Source organism: Cyprinodon tularosa, unplaced genomic scaffold (genome assembly GCF_016077235.1).
Source record: "Cyprinodon tularosa strain WSP-4 unplaced genomic scaffold, ASM1607723v1 ctg90, whole genome shotgun sequence".
NCBI lineage: Eukaryota > Metazoa > Chordata > Actinopteri > Cyprinodontiformes > Cyprinodontidae > Cyprinodon > Cyprinodon tularosa.
The window spans coordinates 3,773,372-3,800,095 of record NW_024039674.1 but is presented as its reverse complement, the minus strand read 5'-3'; the positions used below and the strand labels follow the sequence as shown (position 1 = coordinate 3,800,095).

Below are 26,724 nucleotides of genomic sequence, written 5' to 3'. Positions count from 1 at the left end.
AGAGTTACACAGGTGAGTGGAATGAGCAATCAGGCCAGCCACCAGTGCCAGGATCATGACAGAATGGAAGATTTATTAATTCCGTAATGGTGACCTACAGCTGCATAGCTTCTACCCCCCTTTAGCATATCAGGAAGTTTAACATTCTCTGCAATAGTTAGCATCTTCCTCTGCCTTTCTAGCCTGACCGCAAGTGCCTTTGTCGGTGCAGAACTTTTTGTCAACATTATGGGTTTTGGAGAAAATTTGCAAATTTAAATTTGGTAAGCTGTTTTACATACATGTATATTGAAATATTAAAACTTAACGTTATTGATACCCAGGTAGAGAAGAAGCGTGGAGGCTGTTTAGCCAATCAGAATGCAGAACACAATGCACCATGCAAATCTGTGAAGCAGCAAAGCCATGAAAGTTGAACCGCGTTACAGTGAGGGTTCACTGTAATGGGAGTTTTCCCTTCTGCTCATCCAACACATCAGTAGCAAATGTATGATGAATACAAACAGTAACTTCTTACTGTTTGGTTTCATCAATGGCTGCATGCTTTTCAGAGGTCTGGCTTGGTACAGTTACTTACCAAAGTCTAAGTGGGATCTGAACACATAAAAAAACAAACTGTCCTTGCTAATGGCTCAAGAAATTACAACAGTTGCATGGAAGACACATGAAACAGGTCAACATTTCATTGATTTCACAGCTGATTCTTACCATGAGGTGCTCTGAGACTTCAGGTTCTGTTGGGATCCTCACTTACAAACTAGAACATTTCAGTAGATACATCAAATAAAGAAACAGCAGCAATTATATGAAAACTAATCTACCAATCCAGTCATTTCCCCCTCTTAGTCCATGTCAGGTTTGCAGTGGGGTAGGTTCTCTATGGCAATCTATGGGTAAGACGGGTGTTACACTGTGCACCATGTCTGTCGCAGGGCAACAACGCTGTGACAGACAACCATACACACACAAACACACTCACACCTACGAACATTTAGAAAGGCCAATTAACCTAGCTGTCATGATTTTATGGGAGGAAGCCAAAGCAACGGAGAGAACCTATACATGCAAGGGGAGGACATGCAAACTCCATGCAGAAAGAATCCGGCCCAGGAATCAAACCGAGAACCTTCTTACTGCAAGGCAACAGTGCCATCCACTGTCCACCCTGCAGCCCATATGAAAATTAACAAACATTAGCATTACTAATCTCACAGGAAAGGCCTAATTTTATTCTCATTTAGAATATCCTTCCTTAAATAAAAATTGTACAGACATTCTAGAAAATGTGACTCTTAGAAAAAGACTGAATATTTGTTAAATGTTTCTATTAATGTGTGGGCCCACTTCATTAATATAAGTTCACTATGTTTACCTTTTTTCTCCTAATGTAGGTATTAGTATATAACATAAACCTTAGCCCCCAGATTTTGATTTATCTGTTTTTGAAACATGCAGGAAAGGCTCTGGCTCACATTCTACATCACTGCTTTTAACCAAGTGTGGGGATTCATGCAGAAAATAAAAAAATGTTGTTCCAATCACTGCAAAAAGACCAAAAGAGGCCAGATTCCAAGAACTGTTAAGTTTAATAATCTCATCCAGCAAGCTGTATTCTTAGTTCTTGGATTTTCATAGCAACGACTTGTTTGCTGCAGATATTCACCACGTTGTTTTATAACAGCGTTTGCCAATTGAATTGCCTCTGGAGAGACGCTGAAGACTGTTAACACTTGTCTTAGATTTTCGATCCCTTCACATGATTATAGACCGCCTTACCCTTAGCCCCTTTCACAATGCTCCTAGACTTCCTCTGTATAAACACCTGCATATCAATATGTAAACAAGATAAGAGCTGTAAAAAATAATCTACAGAGATCTGACACCTTGAGGTATAAACATGATACTGAAATTAGATTTTTGTATCAGAGAAATCTGTGGAAACCTCCAGTTTAAATAGTTATACATTTCTTTTTGTGGGATCCAGACCATCTTGCAAGTCTTTGTCAATATTTCTTTTGACATTATGTCTATAACTGCCATTTGCTTTTTTAGGACTTGCATGTGAAACAGCTAAAGCTAATATTGTAATAATAGTTGGCAATAAAGACTTGAAAAATACTAAATAAAAATTAGCTCTCAGATGGTTAAAAACTAGCATTCCCACCAGATTGGTATACCTTTTTTGATTCACACCCGTTTTACATGCATTAATTCATTGATCTTCTCGCTTATCCGGGGTCGAATCACAGAGGCTGCAGCTTCATTAGGGAGAGAATCCCAAGACATTCCCAGGCCAGCCGAGAAGTTTTAATGTCATGATATTAACAAAGTTTTCAACAAAAAATTAATTCAGTAGTAGTACTTTTGTGTTTGTTTTTTTATTTGTTCATCCCACACTAATTCACAAAATTGGAGTTGAGTTAGTACAATTACTAATTTTGAAAATTTGAAATGCTCTGTTTGACCAATTGCTTTGTGCTTTCTTTAGGTCTTAATCAGTATAGTGGAGATCCAAAGACTGAGTGGGATCTGAACACCTACAAAACCAAACAGTCCCTGCTGGAGGCTATTAAAAATATAATCCAACCAGGAGGAGGAACAAATACAGGTTAGCATTAAGCTCATTTTTTATATGAAAAGCTCTGGGATTATTCATTCTGATTTACTCTTTGTTCAAAACCAGACATTTCAGAAGAAAAGGTGAGAGACATCTGTTGATGTTCAGAAAATACTTGGTAAAACTAGACTAATATGATGATTTGTTACTACACAAATGGCACATGTGTAAATGACTGGTAAATGAAAGTAATTTAAATCAAAAGTCACTTATATATCTGTATGTATCACAGGAACCGAATCATCATTATCCTTAAAGCTTAACATTTTAGTCAGAATCACGTAATTTTAATGGAGATTCTTTAAAAACCGTCCAAGGCATCCAAATTAGGAAAGGTAAAAATTAGCCTGCTGACATGACATCTGATTTTTTTCTGTACAACATGAAGGCATTGCTCTGCATCACATCCTTCATCGGAGCTTCAAACCCACTGTGGGGATGCGTCCAGACTCCAAAAAAATTGCAGTTCTAATTACTGATGGACAATCTCAGGATGATGTAGAACCTGCTGCAAAGAACCTGAAAGACACTGGAATTGAGATATACATCGTTGGTGACTCATTTTTTCTGTGTGGATTAATTTATTTTCAATCACCAGAATACAACACATGAGTGGAAGAACTGTCTGGAGATATTTTCCTGATTTGTCAATAATAGTGTAAAATGATCCATGTTTGTTTCAGGAATTGGTGATGTTGATATAACTGAACTGAAGAGTATTGCTGAAAATCATTTATACATTCTTAAAAAATACAAACAGCTCAAAAGAATAATCTCTAATATCACCAGGAGCCTCTGTACAACCCACAAAGGTAAGTATCATTTTCACACACACACGGATGGTAAAGAAAATCTTGATACCTTGAGCTTTTAAAAGATGGAGTGGCAAATTGTGAAACAATGAAGTAAGAAAAGTAGCTTTGGAGCAACTCAGTTAAATCTTAAAATCTTAAACCTTAAATCAGTACCAAATTTTCATATCTACCTCCAGCAACCTCTCGCAAAGTATCAGTGTATGCTCATTGCATTTAATGAGTGTGTCATAATTTAAAGATAACAATTTCACAAAAATAAATCGGAAATAATAATAATAATCTGAAAAGCGATAAACAGAACAGATTAATTAAGATTTTTTTTTTAAATAAGAAAGAGAAAATCCCTTAAATAGGATCTAACAGTTGTCTCTTTTTTTAGCAAATGCATCTACTGTATGCAAAGTCTGTTATCTCTCATTTTCTTTACATTCAGACTCCGTCCGATTGGTGAATGGAACCAGTTTGTGTTCAGGCAAACTGGAAGTGAAATCCTCCCAGTCTGTAAGGTCCAATCAGATCTGGTCTGCAGTGTGTGAAGCTGACTTTGACCAGAAGGATGCAGAAGTGGTCTGTAGAGAGCTTGGATGTGGGCCTCCTTTGGTCCACCAGGGGGCGTGGGGTAAAGACGGGGAAGCTTCTACATGGACTGCAGAGTACAACTGTAAAGGATCAGAATCTTCTCTCCTGGACTGTAGAAGATCAGGCTCAGTCAAAATCACCTGCTCATCTGACAAAGCTGTTAGACTCACCTGCTTTGGTGACAGAGGAGCTGCAGACATAAGTACTGCTATGACCAAGGTCAAATATCCTTAACTGACAAATCTGTGTTTTCTGTTCAGAACCTGTCAGGTTGGTGGAAGGAGCCAGTCGCTGTGAAGGAACGTTAGAAGTGAAACGAACAGAGTGGAGACCAGTTCATGGTCCAAACTGGTTCCTTAAGGAAGCAGCTGTTGTCTGTGTGGAGATGCTTTGCGGTTCTGCTGTTTCTGTTGAAAAACATGAGAAAAGCTCAGTCAGCCCTGTGTGGTGGATCAGTCCTGATTGTGTTCAGTCTGGGTATCCTCTGAAAGAGTGTGCCTCAGCAGCATTAGCTTCATCCTTCCTGAACATCACCTGTTTAAGTAAGTCTTTCAGTAGAATTAAAAAGAATTCCCTTTCATATATACTGCCGGAAACTTTGGTATATTTAACTGAATACAGTCGCTCACTGGTTTTCAGACTAAACAGGAACAAGTGGATCCAAGTTCAATGCAAATTTTCGCAAGAGAGTCTGGCTGCAGACTTGCACTTCAGGACCTAGAGCTGCACTGCCAGGACCCTTTCTTGCATACCTGAAAAATGGGGCATTGTCAGGATCGGAAGTTTATTCCGGAAATTGTATTCGAAGCATTCGAGAATAGCACACAGCACATATTTGCTGCTGGATTAGAGTTTATAACAGTATTAAACTGAGCATGGAGGCAGTTTAAATTAATTTAATTTAAGAAAAAATCCTAATAGCACGGCCAACCTCCATTGGTGGTTAGATGTCTTATAGACAAAAAGCCCTTTTCCATCCAGGGATCCAAATATTGAGACTTATTTCTGTGTAGCACATATCTATTATTTGCCCTGCGATGGACTGGCGAACTGTCCAGGGTGTACTCCTCCTCTCGCCCGTAGACAGCTGGAGATAGGCACCAGCACCCCTCACGACCCCACTTGGGATAAGCATGTTAGAAAATGGATGAATGGATGGTCATATCTATTATTTCAGAGAGGAGTTTGGTGGAAAATAACATTTCCAGCATAACAACACTTGTTTGTGAAAGGAAGCTAGCTTCATTGGGAGTTTATTGAGGGTAGCTTTTACTTTAGAAATGCTTTGAATCAACTTCGCTTTTACTTTGAAAGTCTTTGAATAAGCTGCTCGTTCTAACAGCCAGGAGACCTCACAGTATAGCTATGCAGCCAGGGTCCTGACAGTGCAGCTCTGGGTACTAACAGTGCAACTCTGGGTACAGACAGTGCAGATCTGCAACCAGAACCCTCTTATTCTTTGGTAAAAAATAAGCTGATAATTCACAAAAAGTTCAAAACATAAAATGTTGTTTCTATCTATAAACCGTGATTATAAATCATATTTCTACATCTTATAAGAAAGTAAATCCGTGCAATGCATTTCACTATTAATTCAACTGATGCTGTGTCTAAACCCTTACTAACAATTTTTTTTTTTTATCAGATTTTGCCAAAAGACAAGTTTAACCAAGTCTTTATCCTATAAAGCTCATTTGCATTTTAGCAATAGTAAGAGGGTTTGTCTTTACTCACATTTTGTCTCGCTATGGTCACTATTATTCTGCCCTACACCCTGGATACTGAACATTAAATAGAAATTAGGCAATGTTGTTATCTAATGACTTCTAGTTCCTTTCAAGAAAGCTGATAGCTACTTTATTTAATGAGGAGTTTGCAACATGAGCTTACGATGGATTGCAGACACAGAGTGAGATGATCAAAAACAGAGAAACATGGTAAAGGTAGAGAGCAAAGCAGATTCAAAGACTGAGTTTTTAAAGTGGAGGTATTGACACTATTTCAGATAAAGCCAAAGGCAAAAATCTACACAGGACTTGCACATTATTCTCAGCAACGACTTTGTCTATGTTGTTTACAAGCAGCTCTTATCTAATAAGGCGCATTTCTATCGTCTCACTCTTACACAACACTTGTGGCGAGTACTTTCAGCGATATGTAGGGCTCCTAACTCAAAGAGCTCTAGACTGCAGGTTGTCAATCACTTGTTCCTCTGCACACACCAAAATGAGGTAGATATGATAAAATGAGTTGATAAAAATATATGCCCAATGTTTTAAGATACTTAGCCAGTTTAATAGATTATTCATATTTAATAGGTGAATTCACAATCAAATTTTAAGTGCCAATAACAGGGAAGTCATCCAAATGTATTAACATTTTAGATCATAGTAACTAAAGCTAATATGTTAATAAAAAAATCAATCAATAAATAAATAACTTAGGTAATTTTTGGGAGAATTAACTTGTAATTAAACTAGTTATTTTTTTAAATGATATGCCAAACACTGATAAATATTATGCAACTAAAACGCCCGTGAGTTAATCTACTCAGCATAGTAAATTATCTTTATCAGAGATAAGGACACAACACTAAATATCTAAGATCACCCAAGACATACTGGAATCACAATAAACATTTATTTATGATCAAACTATTTAATATTTTCATATACTTTCAAACAAGTCAGATTAATAGAATCAAATGAACCAGCACATAAGTCTTTAGCTGGAAGATTTTAAACTACCCGTTAGCTGCTTAATATTCATCCAATTTAAACCTGTAGAGCTGTAAGACGTTTTAATATCTTCTCAGCTCTTTATGGATATTTTTTCTTATCTTTCTGTCTCGTGTTCAAAGATTTTATGAGAAAGGATAAAAAAATGAGGGTCCAGTGGCTCCAATAACATCTGATCTTTAATCTGCGTGACAGAAGGATCAAAACTGTAATGTGCGCCATAATAATAGGGAGTTAAAAAATTATAAATGATGTAAAGCATTGTTGTTCTTGACTGGAAGTTTTAGTCAATGTGATTCTTTTAAGGTTTGGATTTTCCATGATTGAACTCCTTGACCAAATGAATGAATCATTACAAGATTGTGAACTTTTTTACAAGGCTGAGAAGGTTATTATCTATTTTATTTAGGTTTGATTCAGCAGAAATACATGCAGGACTCATGGCTTGGAGGGCTCGACTTGCCCACTTCAGTAAAATGATAAATAAAATATGTAAATTAAATCATAGGGTTAATGACTCCTTGTTTCTCCTTGTCATTCATTCTTTATTTTTTTTTCAAATTAAATAAAAAAATGAATAAACTAAAAATCTTTTTTCATCAACTTCAAAACAATTGGACCAATTCTTTTTTATTTCCCATTGCAAAACTAAATTAAATATACATAAAAAAAGATGAATAAGATATACAAGGATTTTTTATATGTAGCTTTGGGCTCTTATTTGTCAGTTGAAATACAGCAGCTGAAGACATGCAAGTTGACTTTATTTATTTAATTATCAAACAAAATCAGCTGTTCTGCCAGGTGATCTACTCTTCAGTCCCATATCCTCACCCTAAAAAAAACAGTATCAAGTCAGTTTTGTCATAAAGTCATAATTAAATGAAAAAGTAGAATTCAGATGAATTTGTTAAAGGTATAGTGGAGAATGTTATTTTTGTTGGTGGATCATCTAAATAAGTGGTATGCCTAATCATACTGGTGTTATGTTTACGTAAGGCCGTCATGCTCGTCCCAGTTTTCACTTACCGCTGGTGTGTCTGACATAGTGGAAAAATTGCATATCTTCTTTTGGAAAGTAAGCTTGTATGAGCGATAGAAACAAAAACTTTCAAACAGAGCATGCATGAGGAGAAATGGGCTCCTGCATGCTCTCGCACACGTTTAATAGGCATTCCCTCTCGGGAGCGGGTACAGGTTTGTGCATGTGCTTTTTTTTTTTAGAGAGGGTGAGTCTTTTCAAAACCTTTTTTGGAAAATGAAGTGTCATTCTCCTTAAAAAAAAAAAGTTAAGCAAAAAAGCTCATTAAAGACAGCAACAAGTGACTAAAGAAAAATTGTACAAATGATCTTAGTAAAACAGGCTTCCACAGCATAACAATGAAACTCTTGTAACAGCCCTGCCATCCAATATGAACATAACTGAAAGCATGTTCTTTTTTTTTAGCTCTGATAAGACAGGCTTGTTATAATCGGCACAGAGAGAACAGCTTATTCCTGATAATCAAAAAAGTGATAGCTTTCTCCTTTTTTCGGGACAGCAGCACCATCCAGAACCCCTGGAGGCTCTTTGCTCTTAGTTTTTGTTCAGTTTGGATAAATTAATAAGCAGTTTTAAACATCCTTGTATTTTACACCACACAAATAAACACTAATATTTATAATGTCTATGAACAAATTAATGAAGTCAGTATGATATTACATTTATTAGGATATATAATAATTGACACTATTACTGCACTGCTATGATTTCTTGATTTATATATTGACTATCTGCAATACTATCTAAGCTGTGTTTCACTTGAGCACTATTTTCATTCTCCTGCTTTCTTCTACTTTTTGTTTATGCCTCATGTAACTATCTTTATCTCAAAGCCTGATACAAAGTTTGAAAAAATTAATTAATATGTTTGTTATCTGTTACTTCATATTTCATTTAGTAGGGCCAAAGGCTTCTTGGTTTAGGCTTTCCTATTTTTTTTACATATGTGGCACCCGAGAGGTGCGATCATCTTTAAAAAAAAACATAAAAACCAAACAGACTGCGGCGATTGTGAGCAGGGCCTTAAAAAGTTTAATAGATTAAAAGTTCAATAATTTACGTAAAAAGACGAGCTCGCTAAAAGTGTTCAATAAAATACGTTAAAAGGAAAAAGATAAAAAAAGATAGATAAAAGAGAAAAGATTAAAAAGAAAGATAAAAATCCAGATGGTGGAGAGCAGCAGAGTCAATGGGGAAGTCTGTTAAAAGACGCGCACTTGGCGGGTATAATGGAGGGCACCGTCCACCCCAGCGCTGGGTCCTCGTTTCGGCACGCTGCGCGTGTGGGCCTCTCCAGCGTAGCTGGCCTGCGAGGTCTCCTCCAACACGCGCCTCTCGCCAGCGTGCCTCTGCGCCTCGCTCCATGACGGGCCTCTCTGCACCCCGCTCCGGTGAGCGTCTCTCCGGCGTGCGTCCTTGCACCTTGCTCCGGTGCGCGTCCCTGCACCTCGCTCGCTCCGGTGCGCGTCTCTCCGGCGCGCTCCTCTCCGGTGCGCGTCTCTCTGTCCGGTGCGCGTCTCTCTCTCCGGCGCGCTCCTCTCCGGCGCGCGTCTCCCTCTCCGGTGCGCGTCTCTCTCTCCGGTGCGCGTCTCTCTCTCCGGTGCGCGTCTCTCCACCTCGCTCCGGCGGGCCTCCTGCCGTCAGTCCCCAAGGCTCTCCCGCTGCTTCCCTCTCACTCGCTCCGTCCGGCTCCCTCCAAGATCGGCCTTCCCCAACCAAACCTTCCCATGTCCGGTGTCTGTCCCTCCAACCAAGCAGCTGCCTTTTTTAAATCAGCGTCCCAGTCGGCACGCTGCTTAGTTGATTGGGAACACCTGTGCCGTTGTGGGCGTGTCCAGGTGTGTGTGGCAATGTGGCCTCCAAACAAAATCCAAAAAAACATGCAACACACAAAATTGAAAACAAGCAAACAAGTTCAAAAATAAAGAAAATCCAAAATTAGAAAACATGCAACAACTTAACAAAAAGGCCACATTACCACATCCCCCCACACTTTAATAAGGCCCGTCCCGGCCGATCCATAGTCCTATGGGAGAGCACCTTCCCATCTGATTTAAAAAAATAAATAAATAAAATAAAACCCGTTAAAAACACTGCTCACAACCCCGCAGTCCTACCAGCAACGCCAGATTCCGTGGCACCCGAGAGGTGCGATCATCTTTAAAAAAAACATAAAAACCAAACAGACTGCGGCGATTGTGAGCAGGGCCCTAAAAAGTTTAATAGATTAAAAGTTCAATAATTTACGTAAAAAGACGAGCTCGCTAAAAGTGTTCAATAAAATACGTTAAAAGGAAAAAGATAAAAAAAAGATAGATAAAAGAGAAAAGATTAAAAAGAAAGATAAAAATCCAGATGGTGGAGATCAGCAGAGTCAATGGGGAAGTCTGTTAAAAGACGCGCACTTGGCGGGTATAATGGAGGGCACCGTCCACCCCAGCGCTGGGTCCTCGTTTCGGCACGCTGCGCGTGTGGGCCTCTCCAGCGTAGCTGGCCTGCGAGGTCTCCTCCAACACGCGCCTCTCGCCAGCGTGCCTCTGCGCCTCGCTCCATGACGGGCCTCTCTGCACCCCGCTCCGGTGAGCGTCTCTCCGGCGTGCGTGCTTGCACCTTGCTCCGGTGCGCGTCCCTGCACCTCGCTCGCTCCGGTGCGCGTCTCTCCGGCGCGCTCCTCTCTGGTGCGCGTCTCTCTGTCCGGTGCGCGTCTCTCCGGTGCGCGTCTCTCTCTCCGGCGCGCTCCTCTCCGGCGCGCGTCTCCCTCTCCGGCGCGCGTCTCTCTCTCCGGTGCGCGTCTCTCTCCGGTGCGCGTCTCTCTCTCCGGTGCGCGTCTCTCTCTCCGGTGCGCGTCTCTCTCTCCGGTGCGCGTCTCTCTCTCCGGTGCGCGTCTCTCTCTCCGGTGCGCGTCTCTCCACCTCGCTCCGGCGGGCCTCCTGCCGTCAGTCCCCAAGGCTCTCCCGCTGCTTCCCTCTCACTCGCTCCGTCCGGCTCCCTCCAAGATCGGCCTTCCCCAACCAAACCTTCCCATGTCCGGTGTCTGTCCCTCCAACCAAGCAGCTGCCTTTTTTAAATCAGCGTCCCAGTCGGCACGCTGCTTAGTTGATTGGGAACACCTGTGCCGTTGTGGGCGTGTCCAGGTGTGTGTGGCAATGTGGCCTCCAAACAAAATCCAAAAAAACATGCAACACACAAAATTGAAAACAAGCAAACAAGTTCAAAAATAAAGAAAATCCAAAATTAGAAAACATGCAACAACTTAACAAAAAGGCCACATTACCACACATAGAATAATAATTGTTTCCTGTATTTTTACTATAAGATTCAAATTGAAAAACAAATGAACGAATGATACACAGGCTTTTCTCTCTCTTGTCTATTCAGACTATGTGAGGTTGGTGAATGGAACCAATCTGTGTTCAGGCAGACTGGAGGTCAAGTTCTCCCAATCTGACTGGAGCTGGTCTACTGTATGTGAAACTGACTTTGATCAGCAGGATGCAGAGGTGGTCTGCAGGGAGATTGGTTGTGGGCCTCCTTTGGTCATCCAAGGAGCACTCTATGGAGAAGTGAAAGCATCTAAATGGACCAAAGAGTTCCAGTGTGAAGGGACAGAATCTTCTCTCCTGGGCTGTAGAAACAGAGGCCCAGTTAGAAACACCTGCTCACCTGGCAAAGCTGTTGGACTTACATGCTCAGGTAGAAGAGGACCTGAACTACTAATTATCTAATATCCATTGTTCTCATTTTCTAAATCAAACCTTAATGAAATGACAATTTACTGAGCATTGAAATTTTCTGTTCAGAACCTGTCAGATTGGTGGGAGGAGCCAGTCGTTGTGAAGGATTACTGGAGGTTAAACTGGGAACTTGGAGACCAGTGAATTCCTCAAATTGGACCATGAAGGAAGCAGCTTTAGCCTGCAGAGAGCTGGACTGTGGTTCTGTTGTTTCCATGGGAACCAGGAATAATACTTCTGTTAAACTTTTTTGGGAAATTAACCTCAACTTGTTTAAATCTGGATCTTCACTGAGGGAGTCTGCATCATCATCATCTAAGTTTTATTCAATTCTGGAGCTTGTATGCACAGGTAAGATATTCAATAAAAGAATTACCGGTATATTTCTTTTATTGATTGTCTCTCCTAACTCCTGAAGGAGTCCAGAGTTACTCACCAGCTCTGATTTACTCGTCCAAGATGGCAGCCTTGGATATCACGGTGCTGACCTCTGACATCATTGTTTAATGCACCTCAATTCAAGTTAGAAATACTTAATTAGCCATCCAAAAGGACAAAAAGGATTGTTGTAACTCATATTATGGGGCCTTCTTCTATTTGGATTGTTTTGTTGAGTTTTATATCTTCTCAGATATAAAACCCCACTTAAATTTGATGCAATTGTGAATATGTTGGTGAGGATACTCTGTCATCCGTGTCATCAACCCAGTCTCATGGGAAAATGTACCCCCACTACGTTGGTCCACACTGCAAAACGTAGTGGAGGTACATTAATGGCCATTTTTTTGTGGTACTGTTACATTTCTTCTACCTATACGTTTTCTATTGTTTTACGTCCTAGTCACGTGACTTTCAAGATTCCAGCTGGGAGAAGAAAAAAATATATATAGATGGCCGACATTCGCTCATTTTTTGTGGAAAGATTAATAACTTGAGTTTGTTTTTGCATTAAAATGAGTTTTGATTACATTTCTAGTGAGAAATGTATAGTTTGTTGCCAGAATATTTACTCAGGGAATGTACATATTCACTTGCTTGTTCGTTTCTTGCAAAGATTTTTCAAGATAATGTGAAACTGTAACATTTTGGTATAAACATGGCTGAGATTTCTCTAACTTTTAGTGGGAAAATCAATAATTTCAATCAGTTTCTGCATTTAAATGGTTTTTGATTACATTTATAGCGAGAAGTGTAGGGTTTATTTACATAATATTTACTTAGTGAACATACATAATCACCCGCTTGCTAGTCTTTGCTACGGTTTTTCGGATCTCGTCAGGATTATGTGAAATTGCAACGTTTAGGCTGCTACCCATCGCCTAGCATTTAGCTGCCGCCCCGATTCAACATTGAATTCTTTGTGATTTAACTCCATCTGACGGATCAAACCCTCGCCACTGCGTGCGTTGCGTCTGAGGTTGATTTTCAGATCAATGCATTACGTCGTGGCATACGGGAGAAACTAATTAAACTAGTTAAAAAAAGGATCATGGGTTAAGATCGGAGGTGTTTTATTTGGAAATCTACCGGATCCTTTGTGCAATTAACTTCCTGTTTGGTGCGATCTCATTGATGGGTTTTGACCAGATTTTGGCCAAAGAGGAACTAAAAAAAAAATAAAAAAAACAATTTGAATACACAACCAGCATATCTGGAATCAGTGACAGAGAGCGACTGGGACCAGAAGTTTATTAATCTCTCCCCACTGATTTCCATTCAAAATGTTTTCGATCCCACCGGGCTCTAGGGAAGGGGCGGGCATACCGCCACCTACTGTTCATGAGTGTGTAGCAACATTGTTTTACATCTATTAAATTCTATTTTTTAATTTTGTATTCTGAAGATAAATAAATAATGCTTTCCTTAATCTATAAATATCTTTTATATTTCCTTTATTTCCCAATAATCCTTTAAGACTCCATTCTTGGCCTGTCCTCTTTTCAATTTCTTCCTTTCAGGTCCAGATGTTTTAAAGTTCATCAATACGTGTTCTATATTTTCTATCTCTCCACATCCTTCACATTTATCATTATTTTTCCTCCCTATTAAGTATAAATTGTCATTTAAATAAGTATGACCTACTCTTAATCTGATCATTATTATTTCTTCCCTTCGGTTTCTCTCATTAATATTTTTATTTAATACTGACTTTTGTACTTTATATAACCTTCATTTTTATCTTCATTCCACCTTTTTTTGTGTGCCATTTTTCAATTTCTTTCCTCTTAATAAATGATTTTCCTTCCCCTTTCCCTAAAGGAATTGTAATTGTTATTTGTCTACTTTTCATTCCAGCTAACTTTCCATTAATTAGCTTGAAAACAGCACTTTTTAGGCACCCAGTTTCTCTAACAATGGCCCTTTTTGGGTTACCCTCCATGCATTGGGTGTCAGTTCAGTGGCAGTTCCAGAACATTTTCATAGGGTTGACCAGGCAGCACAATAATGTGCATGTGGCCAAAAAGTAATAGGGATCAAATTCGGTTCAGAGTCAAGCTATTGGGATCAGGCATCAGGTTCAATTTGCATATTTTCATAGCCAAAACAAGGATTTGTTGGGCTACTGTAATTTTGAATTGAAAAATGTCCTCAATGGGAAGTCTTCAAACTTGAAAAACAAAGTCCAAAGTTTTTTTTTTTTTTTTTTGGAATGATTATGACCTGGATGTCTAAGAATCTTCACCAGCTTATCAGGGAAATGAATGCCCACAATGTCTATATTCTCCAAAAGAGAATAACAGAACAGACCTTCATGAGGCCCTTGTTAAAGCTATGCACATATTTATGCATCTATGCTCTTCAAATAACTTTCTGGTTCGACGCAACATTTACATTAAATTGGTTGAGAGGTTGTTCTTTACCAGTATTCCGTAAAAATTCAAAAAATATCAAAAACATTTATTTGGAAATCTACCGTCCCATTTATTTGGAAATCTAACGGAAAAAATATCAAAAAAAATTTTTACGGAATGACTTTGACCTGGATGACTGAGAACCTTCATCAGCATATTCTTTACCAGTAAATACATAAAAGATTCCCAGATGACTGCCGATACAAACTCTCCCCTATAAAACCTAAAACTAAACTCTTATAAGGGAGTAAAATCTGTATTAGTCTTCATTAAATGTAGCATATTGTTGTACATAATCGATTGCTTTATTTTTGGTGTCAGCTTTTGGTCAATATGCTAACCTTAAAAGGTCAAAGTGGGAAAATGTAGTAGTAGTAGACAAATTAGCAATTAGAGGAGGCAATAACAATTACAATTCCTTTAGGGAAAGGGGAAGGAAAATCATTTATTAAGAGGAAAGAAATTGAAAAATGGCCAAAAAAAAAAAAGGTGGAATGAAGATAAAAATGAAGAAGGTTATATAAAGTACAAAAATCAGCATTAAATAGAAATATTAATGAGAGAAACCGAAGGGAAGAAATAATAATGATCAGATTAAGAGTAGGTCATACTTATTTAAATGACAATTTATACTTAATAGGGAGGAAAAATAATGATAAATGTGAAGGATGTGGAGAGATAGAAAATGCAGATGTATTGATGAACTGCAAAACATATGAACCTGAAAGGAAGAAATTGAAAAGAGGACAGGCCAAGAATGGAGTCTTAAAGGATTATTGGGAAATAAAGGAAATATAAAAGATATTTATAGATTAAGGAAAGCATTATTTATTTATCTTCAGAATACAAAATTAAAAAATAGAATTTAATAGATGTAAAACAATGTTGCTACACACTCATGAACAGTAGGTGGCGGTATGCCCGCCCCTTCCCTAGAGCCCGGTGGGATCGAAAACATTTTGAATGGAAATCAGTGGGGAGAGATTAATAAACTTCTGGTCCCAGTCGCTCTCTGTCACTGATTCCAGATATGCTGGTTGTGTATTTAAATTGTTTTTTGTTTGTTTTTTAGTTCCTCTTTGGTCAAAATCTGGTCAAAATCCATCAATGAGATCGCACCAAACAGGAAGTTAATTGCACAAAGGATCCGGTAGATTTCCAAATAAAACACATCCGATCTTAACCCATGATCCTTTTTTTAAACTAGTTTAATTAGTTTCTCCCGTATGCCACGACGTAATACATTGATCTGAAAATCAACCTCAGACGCAACGCCGCAGTGGCGAGGGTTTGATCCGTCAGATGGAGTTAAATCACAAAGAATTCAATGTTGAATCGGGGCGGCAGCTAAATGCTAGGCGATAGGTAGCAGCCTAAACGTTGCAATTTCACATAATCCTGACGAGATCCGAAATACGTAGCAAAAACTAGCAAGCGGGTGATTATGTATGTTCACTAAGTAAATATTATGTAAATAAACCCTACACTTCTCGCTATAAATGTAATCAAAACCCATTTAAATGCAGAAACTGATTGAAATTATTGATTTTCCCACTAAAAGTTAGAGAAATCTCAGCCATGTTTATACCAAAATGTTACAGTTTCACATTATCTTGAAAAATCTTTGCAAGAAACGAACAAGCAAGTGAATATGTACATTCCCTGAGTAAATATTCTGGCAACAAACTATACATTTCTCACTAGAAATGTAATCAAAACTCTTTTTAATGCAAAAACAAACTCAAGTTATTAATCTTTCCACAAAAAAATGAGCGAATGTCGGCCATCTATATATATTTTTTTCTTCTCCCAGCTGGAATCTTGAAAGTCACGTGACTAGGACGTAAAACAATAGAAAGCGTATAGGCAGAAGAAACGTAACAGTACCACAAAAAAATGGCCATTAATGTACCTCCACTACGTTTTGCAGTGTGGACCAACGTAGTGAGGGTACATTTTCCCATGAGACTGGGTTGGTGTCATAGTCATTCCAAAACAGTAAAAAAAACAATCCACTGGACTTTGTTTCCAAGTTTGAATACATTTTGCTCTCCATCCAGGAAGCTTTCTCAATTCAAATTGTCTGGATTTGCATTGAGTTTGAGGCTTTATTGAGTGGACCAAAATCAAAGCCTTATTTATGCTTAGAAACATGCAAATTGCACCTGATGAGCAGGTTGGATCCTTTAGAATGGGGGTCGTTTGGTTGTAAGTCTGTAATACCCGAAACCTTGCTATGATTCTGAAAGGGGGGTCGTTAAAGGGGATTGTTCACCTGGCTGGGAAGGGGAGGTGCTCTGTTTCCCTGTAATGGTCCCATTCCCCATTCTAAAGGGGCGGACCTGCTTGTCAGGTTCAATTTGCATGTTTCTAAGCAAAAACAAGGCTTTGTTTTTGGTCCACTCTATAAAGCCTCAAACTCAATGCAAATCCAGACAATTTGAATTGAGAAAGCTTCCTGGATGGGGAGCGAGATGTCTTCAAACTTGGAGACAAAGTCCAGTGGATTGTTTTTTTTACTTTTTTGGAAGAAAATTTTCATGGAGTATTTAAATTTAAATTGAAGTTCAACCCGTAATTAAACTTATAAACCAATTATCTTTCTGCTTTCAGACCTGCTAGTTCAGCCAATCATTTCGGTGTCCACCAAGGGTGGGGTCACGCGCACAATCCCCCAGGGTTTAGCAGGAGTGTTATTGGGCTCCAGCTTCACAATCATTTGCTCCATCCAGCCCCAGTATCCAGGAGGTTCCTTCCAGCTCTTCTTCACCTCAGCCAACACGACACAGAGCTACAGCCAACCACATATCAATCACTCGGCACACTTCCTGTTTCCTGCAGCAGGGCCCAACCACTTTGGAAACTACAGTTGTGTTTATAATGTTCATGTTTTCTTTCATAACTTCTCCTCTAAGAGCCGTCTGTTGACTGTGAATATATTAGGTGAGCCATGGAAAGCTGAACTCAGCTGTGTTTGTTTAAGTTTTTACATGAAGTGACCTGCTGACACAATATGTCTTGTTAGATCCAACAGTTTTTATCGTCAAACTGGTGATCCGGCTGCTGACACTGCTGTTCCTCATCTCTCTGGTTTGCTGTGTCTCTAAGGTAGTGCTAGCATTTATTTTTGACTGAGTTTAAGCCCTCAGCCTGGGATGATGCTCTAACTCAGCTGTATTGTCTGCCATCTTCCTGCAGACCACCAGGGAGCAGCAGATGGTTCCAGAGAGGAACATGGGGCTGGATTCACCAAGAGCTGAAGGAGGACAGGTGGAGGAGGAGGCGGCAGAGTTTTAGCATCCTTGTGTTGTGAAAAAAATCTGTACATATAGAATAAGCTCTAGAACAGAAATTAGTTAATCACAGCCAGGCCTAAAATAATACACCTGGTTTTTCTTTATAGTTTTTCTGCATACTGTGTTAGTTGTTATTTTTATGGACTCCACGAAATATTGCAGTATCTGAATCTTTGTTTTGTCAATCTTTTATTTGAGTGTCTCAGATGTAAGACTTTGTTCGCATTTCTGAATGTCAGAAGTACAATGCTTTGTATAAAAAGTCTAAAAATATAAAATCCTATATTATTAACAGTTTCATAACTTTTTGTTACATTTACTTTATGCATCAGACATACAGTACATATACAGTGCAGAGAAATGTTTTTAGGCTTTTTGTTATAGAAATACTTAAAGATATGACAGTTGAGTGCATCATGAAGCTCTAACTGGTTTATATTAATCTTAAACTGAAAATGAGGTAAAAAAAAAAGTACTTCTTCTAAAGAGCTAAAATTGACCTTTTTGCAATTCTGATATCCTATTGGAAATTCATCCACACTAGGAAAGACAAGATACCTATTCTGAAATTAAAAAAATTCATATGAATTGATTTATTTATCACATCTTAATCATATTTTCTTAGGACAGAATTTTGAGACAAGGTTAGAATTGAAACAAAGAAAAAATGGTGTCCAAATGTGTATAATGTTAAGAACCTGTATCCTGAGAAAGCAACATCTAAGTGTACAGATGCAACATGCTGGAAACTAACTTCAGAAATTGGTTCCCTTAATCAAAATTCAAATGCAAAGTAAGCACTGCTGTCTGGCCTGTGATTTTTTTTTAGGCTGGGTACAGGTGTGGCTACCACCAGGTAACCCTCACTGATTATGTTGTGGTAAAAAATCTTTATTTAATTCTGCTTCTTGAGTGTGATACGTTATGCTGGTCTTGTTTAAAATAATTAGTATAGATTCCAGGACCTTAGAGCTCATCATATTGATGTCAAGGATGAGATTAACTGATCTACTAAAATATAGGGTGTATGTATGCCCATATATGAAACAATTGATTATCGAATATATTTATGCAAGGTGTGTTTAAATGAAACAGGCAATAATGTAATAATTCCAGTATACTGATGAAGGTTCTCAGTCATCCAGGTCATAGTCATCCCGTAATCATCACCACAAATGTATGCCTGAAAGTGCGAATGCACAGAAAAAGATAGCTACTGGGAAGAGCATGTAGGACAGTCTTACGTAAGCATATCACCAGAATGATTGACATTTAGGAGAACCACATTTATATGATCCACCTGAAAACAAAAGATTGTCCTCCATACCTTTAAACTAGCATTAACTGATTAACTTTTCTTATTGTAGCCACCATGACATTGATGCAGATTCTGCTACTTTTGAAATTTCCTTTCCTGCATAGAAATTGTTTCAACATTGGGTTAACATATCTTCCAGATCCAGTAAGCAGTAGCTCTTTACAATGCTAAAGGTTTGGATAAAAACAAAATGTTAAAGGACTTTTGTGATAGTCTTAATGACCATACAGTGTGAAGACAATATTACAGGGGATCAAAACATCTCGCCTGTTTAGCCTGGTCAACAACAACCCTAATGACTCCCATTTACAGAGGCATGGGCCAGTTTCGGGTTTTGCAGGCCAACAACTACCTCAACGACTCAACATTATTAAGGGGGCGACCTGTTTTCGGTTCGATTTGCATGTTTTCTAAGCCGTACGAAGGCTTTTGTTGGGTTACTCTATAAGCCTGGAACTCAACGCTACTCCAGACATTTTGAATTGAGAAAGTTTTCTGGATGGGAAGTGCAAGTCATCAGACTTGGAAAAGAAAGTCCACTGGTTTGTTTTTTTGAAATGACTATAACACATAATCTTCACCAGCATCTTGGACATACCTTGTACAGTAAGTAATTACTTTCCTTGAGTATTATTATGTTTTGGCCAAACATATGACTGGTGCCAAAACGCAATACCCCTTTGACTCAAAGTACAAACATATGCTGCGTTTACACTGAACATGCTTTGAGCAGCATGAGAAGCTAGTTTACATGAAAAGTCTATGGTCTATGTGCATCACAGCCTGCTCCAGCAAATTTTGAGCAGCTGGAGCAGTGCTTTATGAGCATTAAATCATCTGAAGCAGGCAAAGCGCATCTGAGATCCTTCCCAAAAATGAAGCATAGTATTTCTGGGAAATATGGCCACTAATTCTGTTACTAACCCTAACCCTTATATTTTCTCTAATCTTTGTTGACTCTTTTGTCATTGTGATCTTACATCAAGGCAAAGTCTACATGAGAGTCATTTTTTATATATCTTATTTTATGTTATTCTTTTACACCTGCACAACTTTGCTTAAATGTGCTAACATACAGTCTATATTGTACAACAGGGAACTCTGCCTTGCCAATACCCTAATAAATCTGATAATCTTTTCTTTTTATTTACCCTTTGTTTATACATGCAATATAATTGACATTCAAGGGGGCATTTCATCTGGATATTTTTATAATATTTTAAGTCTTACATAACAGAGTTCCACATGGTTGTCCCTTTAAAATGATAAGCACAGCACACAAGAAATAATTACTCTTATCTGGTTGCCTCCTGGGCTGCTCAGTGGAACAGTGGGTAGCACTGCTAAATTGCAGCAAAAGGGTTCTGGGTTCGATTGTAGGTGCAGGGTCTTTATGCATGGAGTTTGCATGTTCTCCTGGTGCATGCGTGGGTTCTCTCTGGGTACTCTGGCTTCCTCCCACAACTTCTATAAATTCTCCTTTTGTGTGCGTGAATGCTTTTTTGTCGTGTTTGTCTCTGTGTTGCCTTGCGATGAACTGGCATCCTGTCCAGGGTGTAGCTCGGCCATCGCCCGTAGACAGCTGGAGATAGGCACCAGCACCCATGTGACCCCAGCTGGGATAAAGTGAGATGGAAATGGATAGATGGATGGCTAGCTGCCTCCTCAACATTGTCCAAACTTTGAAGAGTTAAAGGCCCTGTCACACCTTAACGATTTAGACAGCGTATGCCTCACATACGAAAAATGCTGGCATAGGTTGGATAAGTTATGGGTATGTTTTGTATAAGTTATGAGTATGCTGAAACCCACTGGCACATTTTGAGCATGCTCAAAATTTCTCAACATATGCCAGCTTATTCTCATAACTTATGCTCATGGGCCATAAGTTACAAGTAAGTTATCTAATCGATATACGTTAAGTGTGAGTTACTCATAAGTTTTGGCATCTAGCTTATCCAAAACCTATGAGTACTATGTGCATAACTTATGCGTAACTTATCAAGAACTTACATCCAACGTATATCACCATATTTGATGTGTTCCAGACCACCACTGAACATGTTTCTAATGTACAGCTACCGTATAATGGCATATTGGCAGCGTTTTGGTATAAAAGGGGGTTGCACGCTAAACCTGCTGCAACTGCAAACTTTCTATTTCTTTTTATTTCTTCTTTTTTTTTTGGATGTTTAATATCACAATCAAAGACATCTTTTTATGGGGGCCAGGCGCCTCCAGGCGCATTGCTACTCCCCTCAGGACATTGGCTTGTGCATCATTTCATGGGCATTACGCTGCATTATGCATAAATAAGGCTGTCATTGGACGTACACTCTGGACTCATTATGAATATTCCATTAATACGCCCAAAATTGGGGGAAAAAAACAGGAAGTTCAGCGTATGCCAGCATTTTAGGAGATTCTGGTACACAAGCCATACACTGGCTAAATCGGCAAGGGATGTAACTCCATGAAAAAGAAAGTTTCATACCTGGACTTTGTATTGACAACCACTGTCGTACATGGAAGTAACTTTCACGGTGTTGTCAGGCAACAACACATGCCATAAGTTTAGCCTTACTTAAGCCTCTTTTTCACTGAAAATACAACATTAACCTGGGTTTTTCAACCATGGCTCGACCCGCTAATAATCGTCCTTTGGTATTACTTAAGGGATGTAAGAGAGGGCAGGATATATGTCAATAAATACAAAAGGCAGACCACTTTTCCTCACTTAGCCAAAAACTGGATGTTCTTTATTTCAATGTGCAAACAAAGTACTTTGTCACATTGTTAAAAATCCCCTTTAGGCGAAAGAATGGGTGAATTACCAATTGTAGCATATAGCGCTTTTGAGTCTCCTAAATTACAGTAAGTAGGTCTTAGCCCACCCGATGCTATAGCTGTCGTAGAAACCCAACCATTCCTGCCCCACTAAAATCTAGAGATTTAGGTGGACCAACATATACTGCTTGAAGGCCTAAAGAACAACCTCGATGTTGGCTTATAAAACCTTCCCACAAGACAATACATTTGCAAGCATTTCACCATTGTCAAGTAAAGATAATAAGAATAAAGAGAGGGATGTGAGGGTGGGATTTGTGTCACTTATCCTTGCCTTGGGTAGGGTTTGTCGTGCTCAATCTCTATTTCTTCCCTGACAAAAATGAAAGGATTTCACTGCATAATACAAGGCTTCCTGGAAGTTTTAGGATTATTTGGGAGTCCACAGAGATGGAGTCAATGGCCATGGCTATAGTTAAGGACAAAGACATGGAGCACTGTGCCACATGCAAAGCACCGCCCTGGGACAACAAGCACAGGGCTGTGCTATGCACGCACCACAGAGCAAAAATCCTTTAGAGTAATATTGTTTGTCAGCAGTGTGGGCTGATGAATAATGACTTAATTGCAATTGACAAACTGGTGGACCTCCTCATGGGTGTGCTCAACAGGCTGAGAGATCTGCTATGGTGCCAAACCCTTTGACTTCAATTTCCAAAGCTGCATAATGATAAACCAAACAGGATAGGACCCAAAATAGGCCTAAAGAAGACTTTTGAGCCTCCAAAAACATAAAACTATGCCCACATGCCATTATAAAAGGTTGCCCCTAAGCTGGATGAAGAGGAGTAGGACACTGTCCTGATGACAGAGTCCATTTTCATCTCTACAGGAACGAGCCTTGTATTGATACAGCTATGTGAAGCAATGTAATGGATCTACAAAACCTGTTTAGCTTTTAATTGCAAAGAAGGAAAACAATTGTTTTTACTATTCAAGGACGGTTTAAAGTTAGTGCACAGATTGTTCATAATTGTACGGCTACAGTACACACATAGCTTCAACCTCTGGCCAGCAGACTTCCGCATGCCATCCCTGGAACAGAATAGGGACATGTGGAATCTTTAAGAGTAACGGTTAATGCGGCAAGAAAGATTTTGAAAATATGTCTTGCTGGACAAATGGAATAAGAACCTGTGGAAAAAGTAGTAAATCCTCTCAATGTCATGGCTTACCACTTGAAGAAAAGCCATGTCCAGTACAAAAAGTATATATTCCTGGTCCTGTGGTGGAACATTCAAACTACCTTTTACTTTCTTCAAAAACAAGTAGGACAAAGGTCTTAACAAGAAACTCTGTGATACAGCCCAAATCTCTAGCAAGATCTGACCCCGTAACTGCTTGATTTGCATAGGCTCAAAAACAGCTCAGACTGAGCCACAGCCTCAGTGTTGAAAGCACCTTTTTTGCCTTGCTTTTCCACAGTTATCTCCTGGATATAGCTCTCTGGCCGCCATCTTTCATTTCCAGACTCTTCCGTCAGATTACCTGATAATCTGTGCACGTGTTGTCTGTATTCCTGTCTCCTGTTCTTGCAATCTTCTTCTTTCTTTCTTTTCTGTATTCTTTTTTTTCTTATAAATTTATTTATTATTTATCATTCAACACAGAGTGGTGCAATGGTGTTCCTTTATGCGCTTTGTTCCTGTAAATAACATTTGTTAAAAAAAAAAATACTCAAGACACCATCCTGGGGCTTTTTTATCTAGTGTTTTCAATTGTTTTACCATACTTTCTGAATTTGTTCTTTACACATTTTCTCTAAAATAAGTTGAATGAAATGTGTCACACAGTATAAAGATATAATTTGTTTCTATTAATTAGTGGTTAAGACTGAGAGTTATTTACAATTTCCTACAGAAATCCAGCAGTTTTTATGAAGGGGATCTTTGATAGAACTCATTGTTTTTCCTGAAACAAATTTCTCTGGCAATCATTATTTAGCTTGACTGGCTGATTTCTTTCCACTTCAATTAGATATTCTTGAGGGCTTGTATAGATCTTTTCTTGTCTTTGGGATCAGAGTATTTTCGTTGGAGGGTCTAATTTTTGAAATTTAATTGGATAACAAGGGTTTTAAACATTGGACTCAAACCCTCAGGCTTGTTTACGTCATTATAGGAATAACTCTTGTCTAATTGGGACTACAGCCTACTGAAATAGAGGTAAAAAAACACACCAAAAAAATTACACATTGAGGGCTTGAGGCCTCCATTATAAATCCAAAACATAAAAAGGTACATTAGCATTTATCATGATGAGTACACATTAAAAAAAAAAGTGTTAAACTCTGTGAGATGGGAGGATTTGGGGAAACCATATAGTTCATGGTGGCAGCTAGGAATGTCAGTTAGTCCCTATGCTAAATTAATTGAGGCTAGGAAGCATCCTGCTTCCTTGTCCTACCTTCTTCCTTACTGGAAGCACTGTTCAGATAGCACTTCATCTTTTCAACCATTGATGCACTTTTGATATTGCTTCTTCATAACCAATAGCTTTGCCTCCTACGGTAACCTGGTGGATCTACTCAGAGAACGACGCCATTCAGAAGCAGTTCATATTTCATTATATACGCAGCAAGAATAATACTAAGGTCCAGATGTTGGTATACTCGGTGGTAGCTACAGCCATGACGACAAGTGTTTTCTAGAAAACATTTTTAGCAATCAGCTGGCCAACAGCTGCAGGGGATGAAAGTGTTTGGTGTTTTCAGTCTGACTGCACCTCATTAAACAGCTTTCATCATCACAACATGACAACGAGGAGAGACAGAAAGATGGAGGATAATAGAGGGAAATGGAAGGTTTAAAATGTTTCCCTGTAATAGCTCCCTTTCCCTCTCTTTTTATTATTCTTTACTCTGGGACTAGACGAAAACAACCCAATTTCACCCATCGCTAAGAGCACGTGTGTGTGTCTTTGTGTTTGAGGGAGAGACTAGTAGTTCTTTAAAATATCACAATCTGACAAATAGAGCAAAAATGAGCAAAATTATCTATGAAGTTTTACACTCTGGGCTCCACATGCAAAGAGGCAACTTTCAGTCAATATTAGACAAATACGTTTTTTGGTTGTTTTTAATAGGGAACCTATCAACATGATAATCAGTATTGGAGTGTGAATGCTATGTGGGGCTGAGGATCCTTACTGGTGGGAGTGGCCACCGGCTCCTGATCAACTACACCTGCCACCTATTTGATAATCACCTGCTGGGGACTTGAGGAGCAGTGTGCCAATCTATTGTCATCTGCGGTTGGTTTAACCTACTTAACCTACTTGAGTTAAGCTTCCTGAAGCTCCTGTCACACCTTGACGAGTTAGCCAGCGTATGCCTGATGTCCCAGAATCTTCTAAAACACTGGCATACGCTGCACTTTCTATGTATTTTTTCAATTTAGGGCGTATACATAGAGTATTCATAATGAGTCAGGAACTTATGTCCAACGACAGCCTAACTTATGCATAATGCATGGCAGCGTAATGCCCATGAAATGTCACAGGCCAGTGTCCTGAGTGGGGCAGCAATGCAACCGGAGGCGCCCGGCCTGCATAAAAAGATTTTTTGATTGTGGCATTAACTTAGCTGCTGTTTACCGCCTGCCAAAAAAAAAAAAAGAATAAATAAATACAAAGAAAAAAAAAAGGTCTGCAATAGCAGCAAATTCAGCGTCATATCTGCTAGGAAGGTTTTTGGTCGTGGGCATGAACGCAGGGAGGATCCATCACACTTGCCTTCTTGCTCACCCTGTGATGGGGATGAGGTCGAGAGGAGTACAGATGGCTTCCTCTTGTGAACCCCCTTTTATACCGAAATGCAGCCAATATGCCACTAAACAGTAGCAGTACGTTAGAGACACGTTCAGCTGGAAAACGTCAAATACATTGATATGGGTTGGAGATAAGTTCTTGATAAGTTACACAGTTATGTACAAGTTACTCTTAGTTTTTGGATAAGCTGGACACCATGACTTATGAGTAACTTACACCTAACCTATGTCAATGATCAAAAAACTTTTTTTTCTTCTTCAAAAGTAAATGTAACTAGATATATCTTTATTTTGTGGAACATGACAATAGCATTTAGTTGGATGCTTATTATTTTTTTATTTTGGCATTATTATAAAACAAAGGCACATAATCCAGCCTCATCACCCAAATGCACAACTGCATTCTCTACTGAGGTTAAGTTTTTTTATGTCTAACAGGCCAGTACTTTATCCTAATTCTGAACAGTATCACACGGAAATGTTTCCTTGTGTGTCTTAGTTCATTACTTCTGGCAGGTCTATAACTTCCTTCCTTCTGGTAGCAATAATTGGTGAGCTAACAGGCTTCAATGAATCAATTTATTGGTTCATTATTTCCATGTTTTGTTTTACTGACAGTGAACATTTTTTACATTCAGCCCCATAGTTTAAGGTGTAAATTAATTTTGAATAGTGGTTGTCTTTTGTATATGTAAAGCACTTTGTTCACAATTTTTAATATTAAAGTTCTTTATAAGCGGTGGTTCAGACCAGGGGTCCAGGAGGGGGTCAGCATGTTTTCATGGGGGCACAGAAAAGCATGAAGTAACAAACATGGCAAGGGATCCAAATATATTAAAAGAGCTGCATGAAGTGAAATTTCTAGTCAACTTGGTTTAATTAAAATTATATGTCTTATTAGGTCAACATAAATTCATCAAATCAAATCAAATCTTTATTGTTGTCATTGTCACAAAGAACAACGAATTTTTTAAAAAAAAAGTGCCATCAATCGATCAGTGCATATGCTTAAAAACAAAAACAGAAATCACTGTCACCACCATTTACACATAATATAAGAAATAAATAACAATAGCTAATAAAAACACTAATAAGAATAGTACAATCTCACACACATCA

At 38.8% G+C, this 26,724-nt stretch overlaps 1 protein-coding gene across 1 annotated transcript; it reads left to right on the top strand.

Moving 5' to 3' along the window:
- The first annotated feature begins 2,488 nt into the window (after positions 1-2,488).
- LOC119775941 (scavenger receptor cysteine-rich type 1 protein M130-like) lies at positions 2,489-18,457 on the top strand. The gene is made up of 9 exons (XM_038274099.1): positions 2,489-2,608; positions 3,006-3,429; positions 3,866-4,189; positions 4,272-4,553; positions 11,170-11,484; positions 11,592-11,876; positions 16,991-17,320; positions 17,403-17,485; positions 17,576-18,457. The coding sequence occupies exons 2-9, from the start codon at positions 3,288-3,290 to the stop codon at positions 17,672-17,674; spliced, it is 1,860 nt and encodes a 619-aa protein (XP_038130027.1). The 5' UTR covers positions 2,489-2,608; positions 3,006-3,287; the 3' UTR covers positions 17,675-18,457.
- The last annotated feature ends 8,267 nt before the right edge of the window (positions 18,458-26,724 follow it).

Bases quoted from the DNA above. Each gene is read 5' to 3' on its own strand.
- LOC119775941 (XM_038274099.1), top strand. From the start codon at position 3,288: ATGTTTGTTTCAGGAATTGGTGATGTTGATATAACTGAACTGAAGAGT. The intron at 3,430-3,865 runs GTAAGTATCATT...CTTTACATTCAG, and splicing joins CCTCTGTACAACCCACAAAG to ACTCCGTCCGATTGGTGAAT. The intron at 4,554-11,169 runs GTAAGTCTTTCA...TTGTCTATTCAG, and splicing joins CCTGAACATCACCTGTTTAA to ACTATGTGAGGTTGGTGAAT.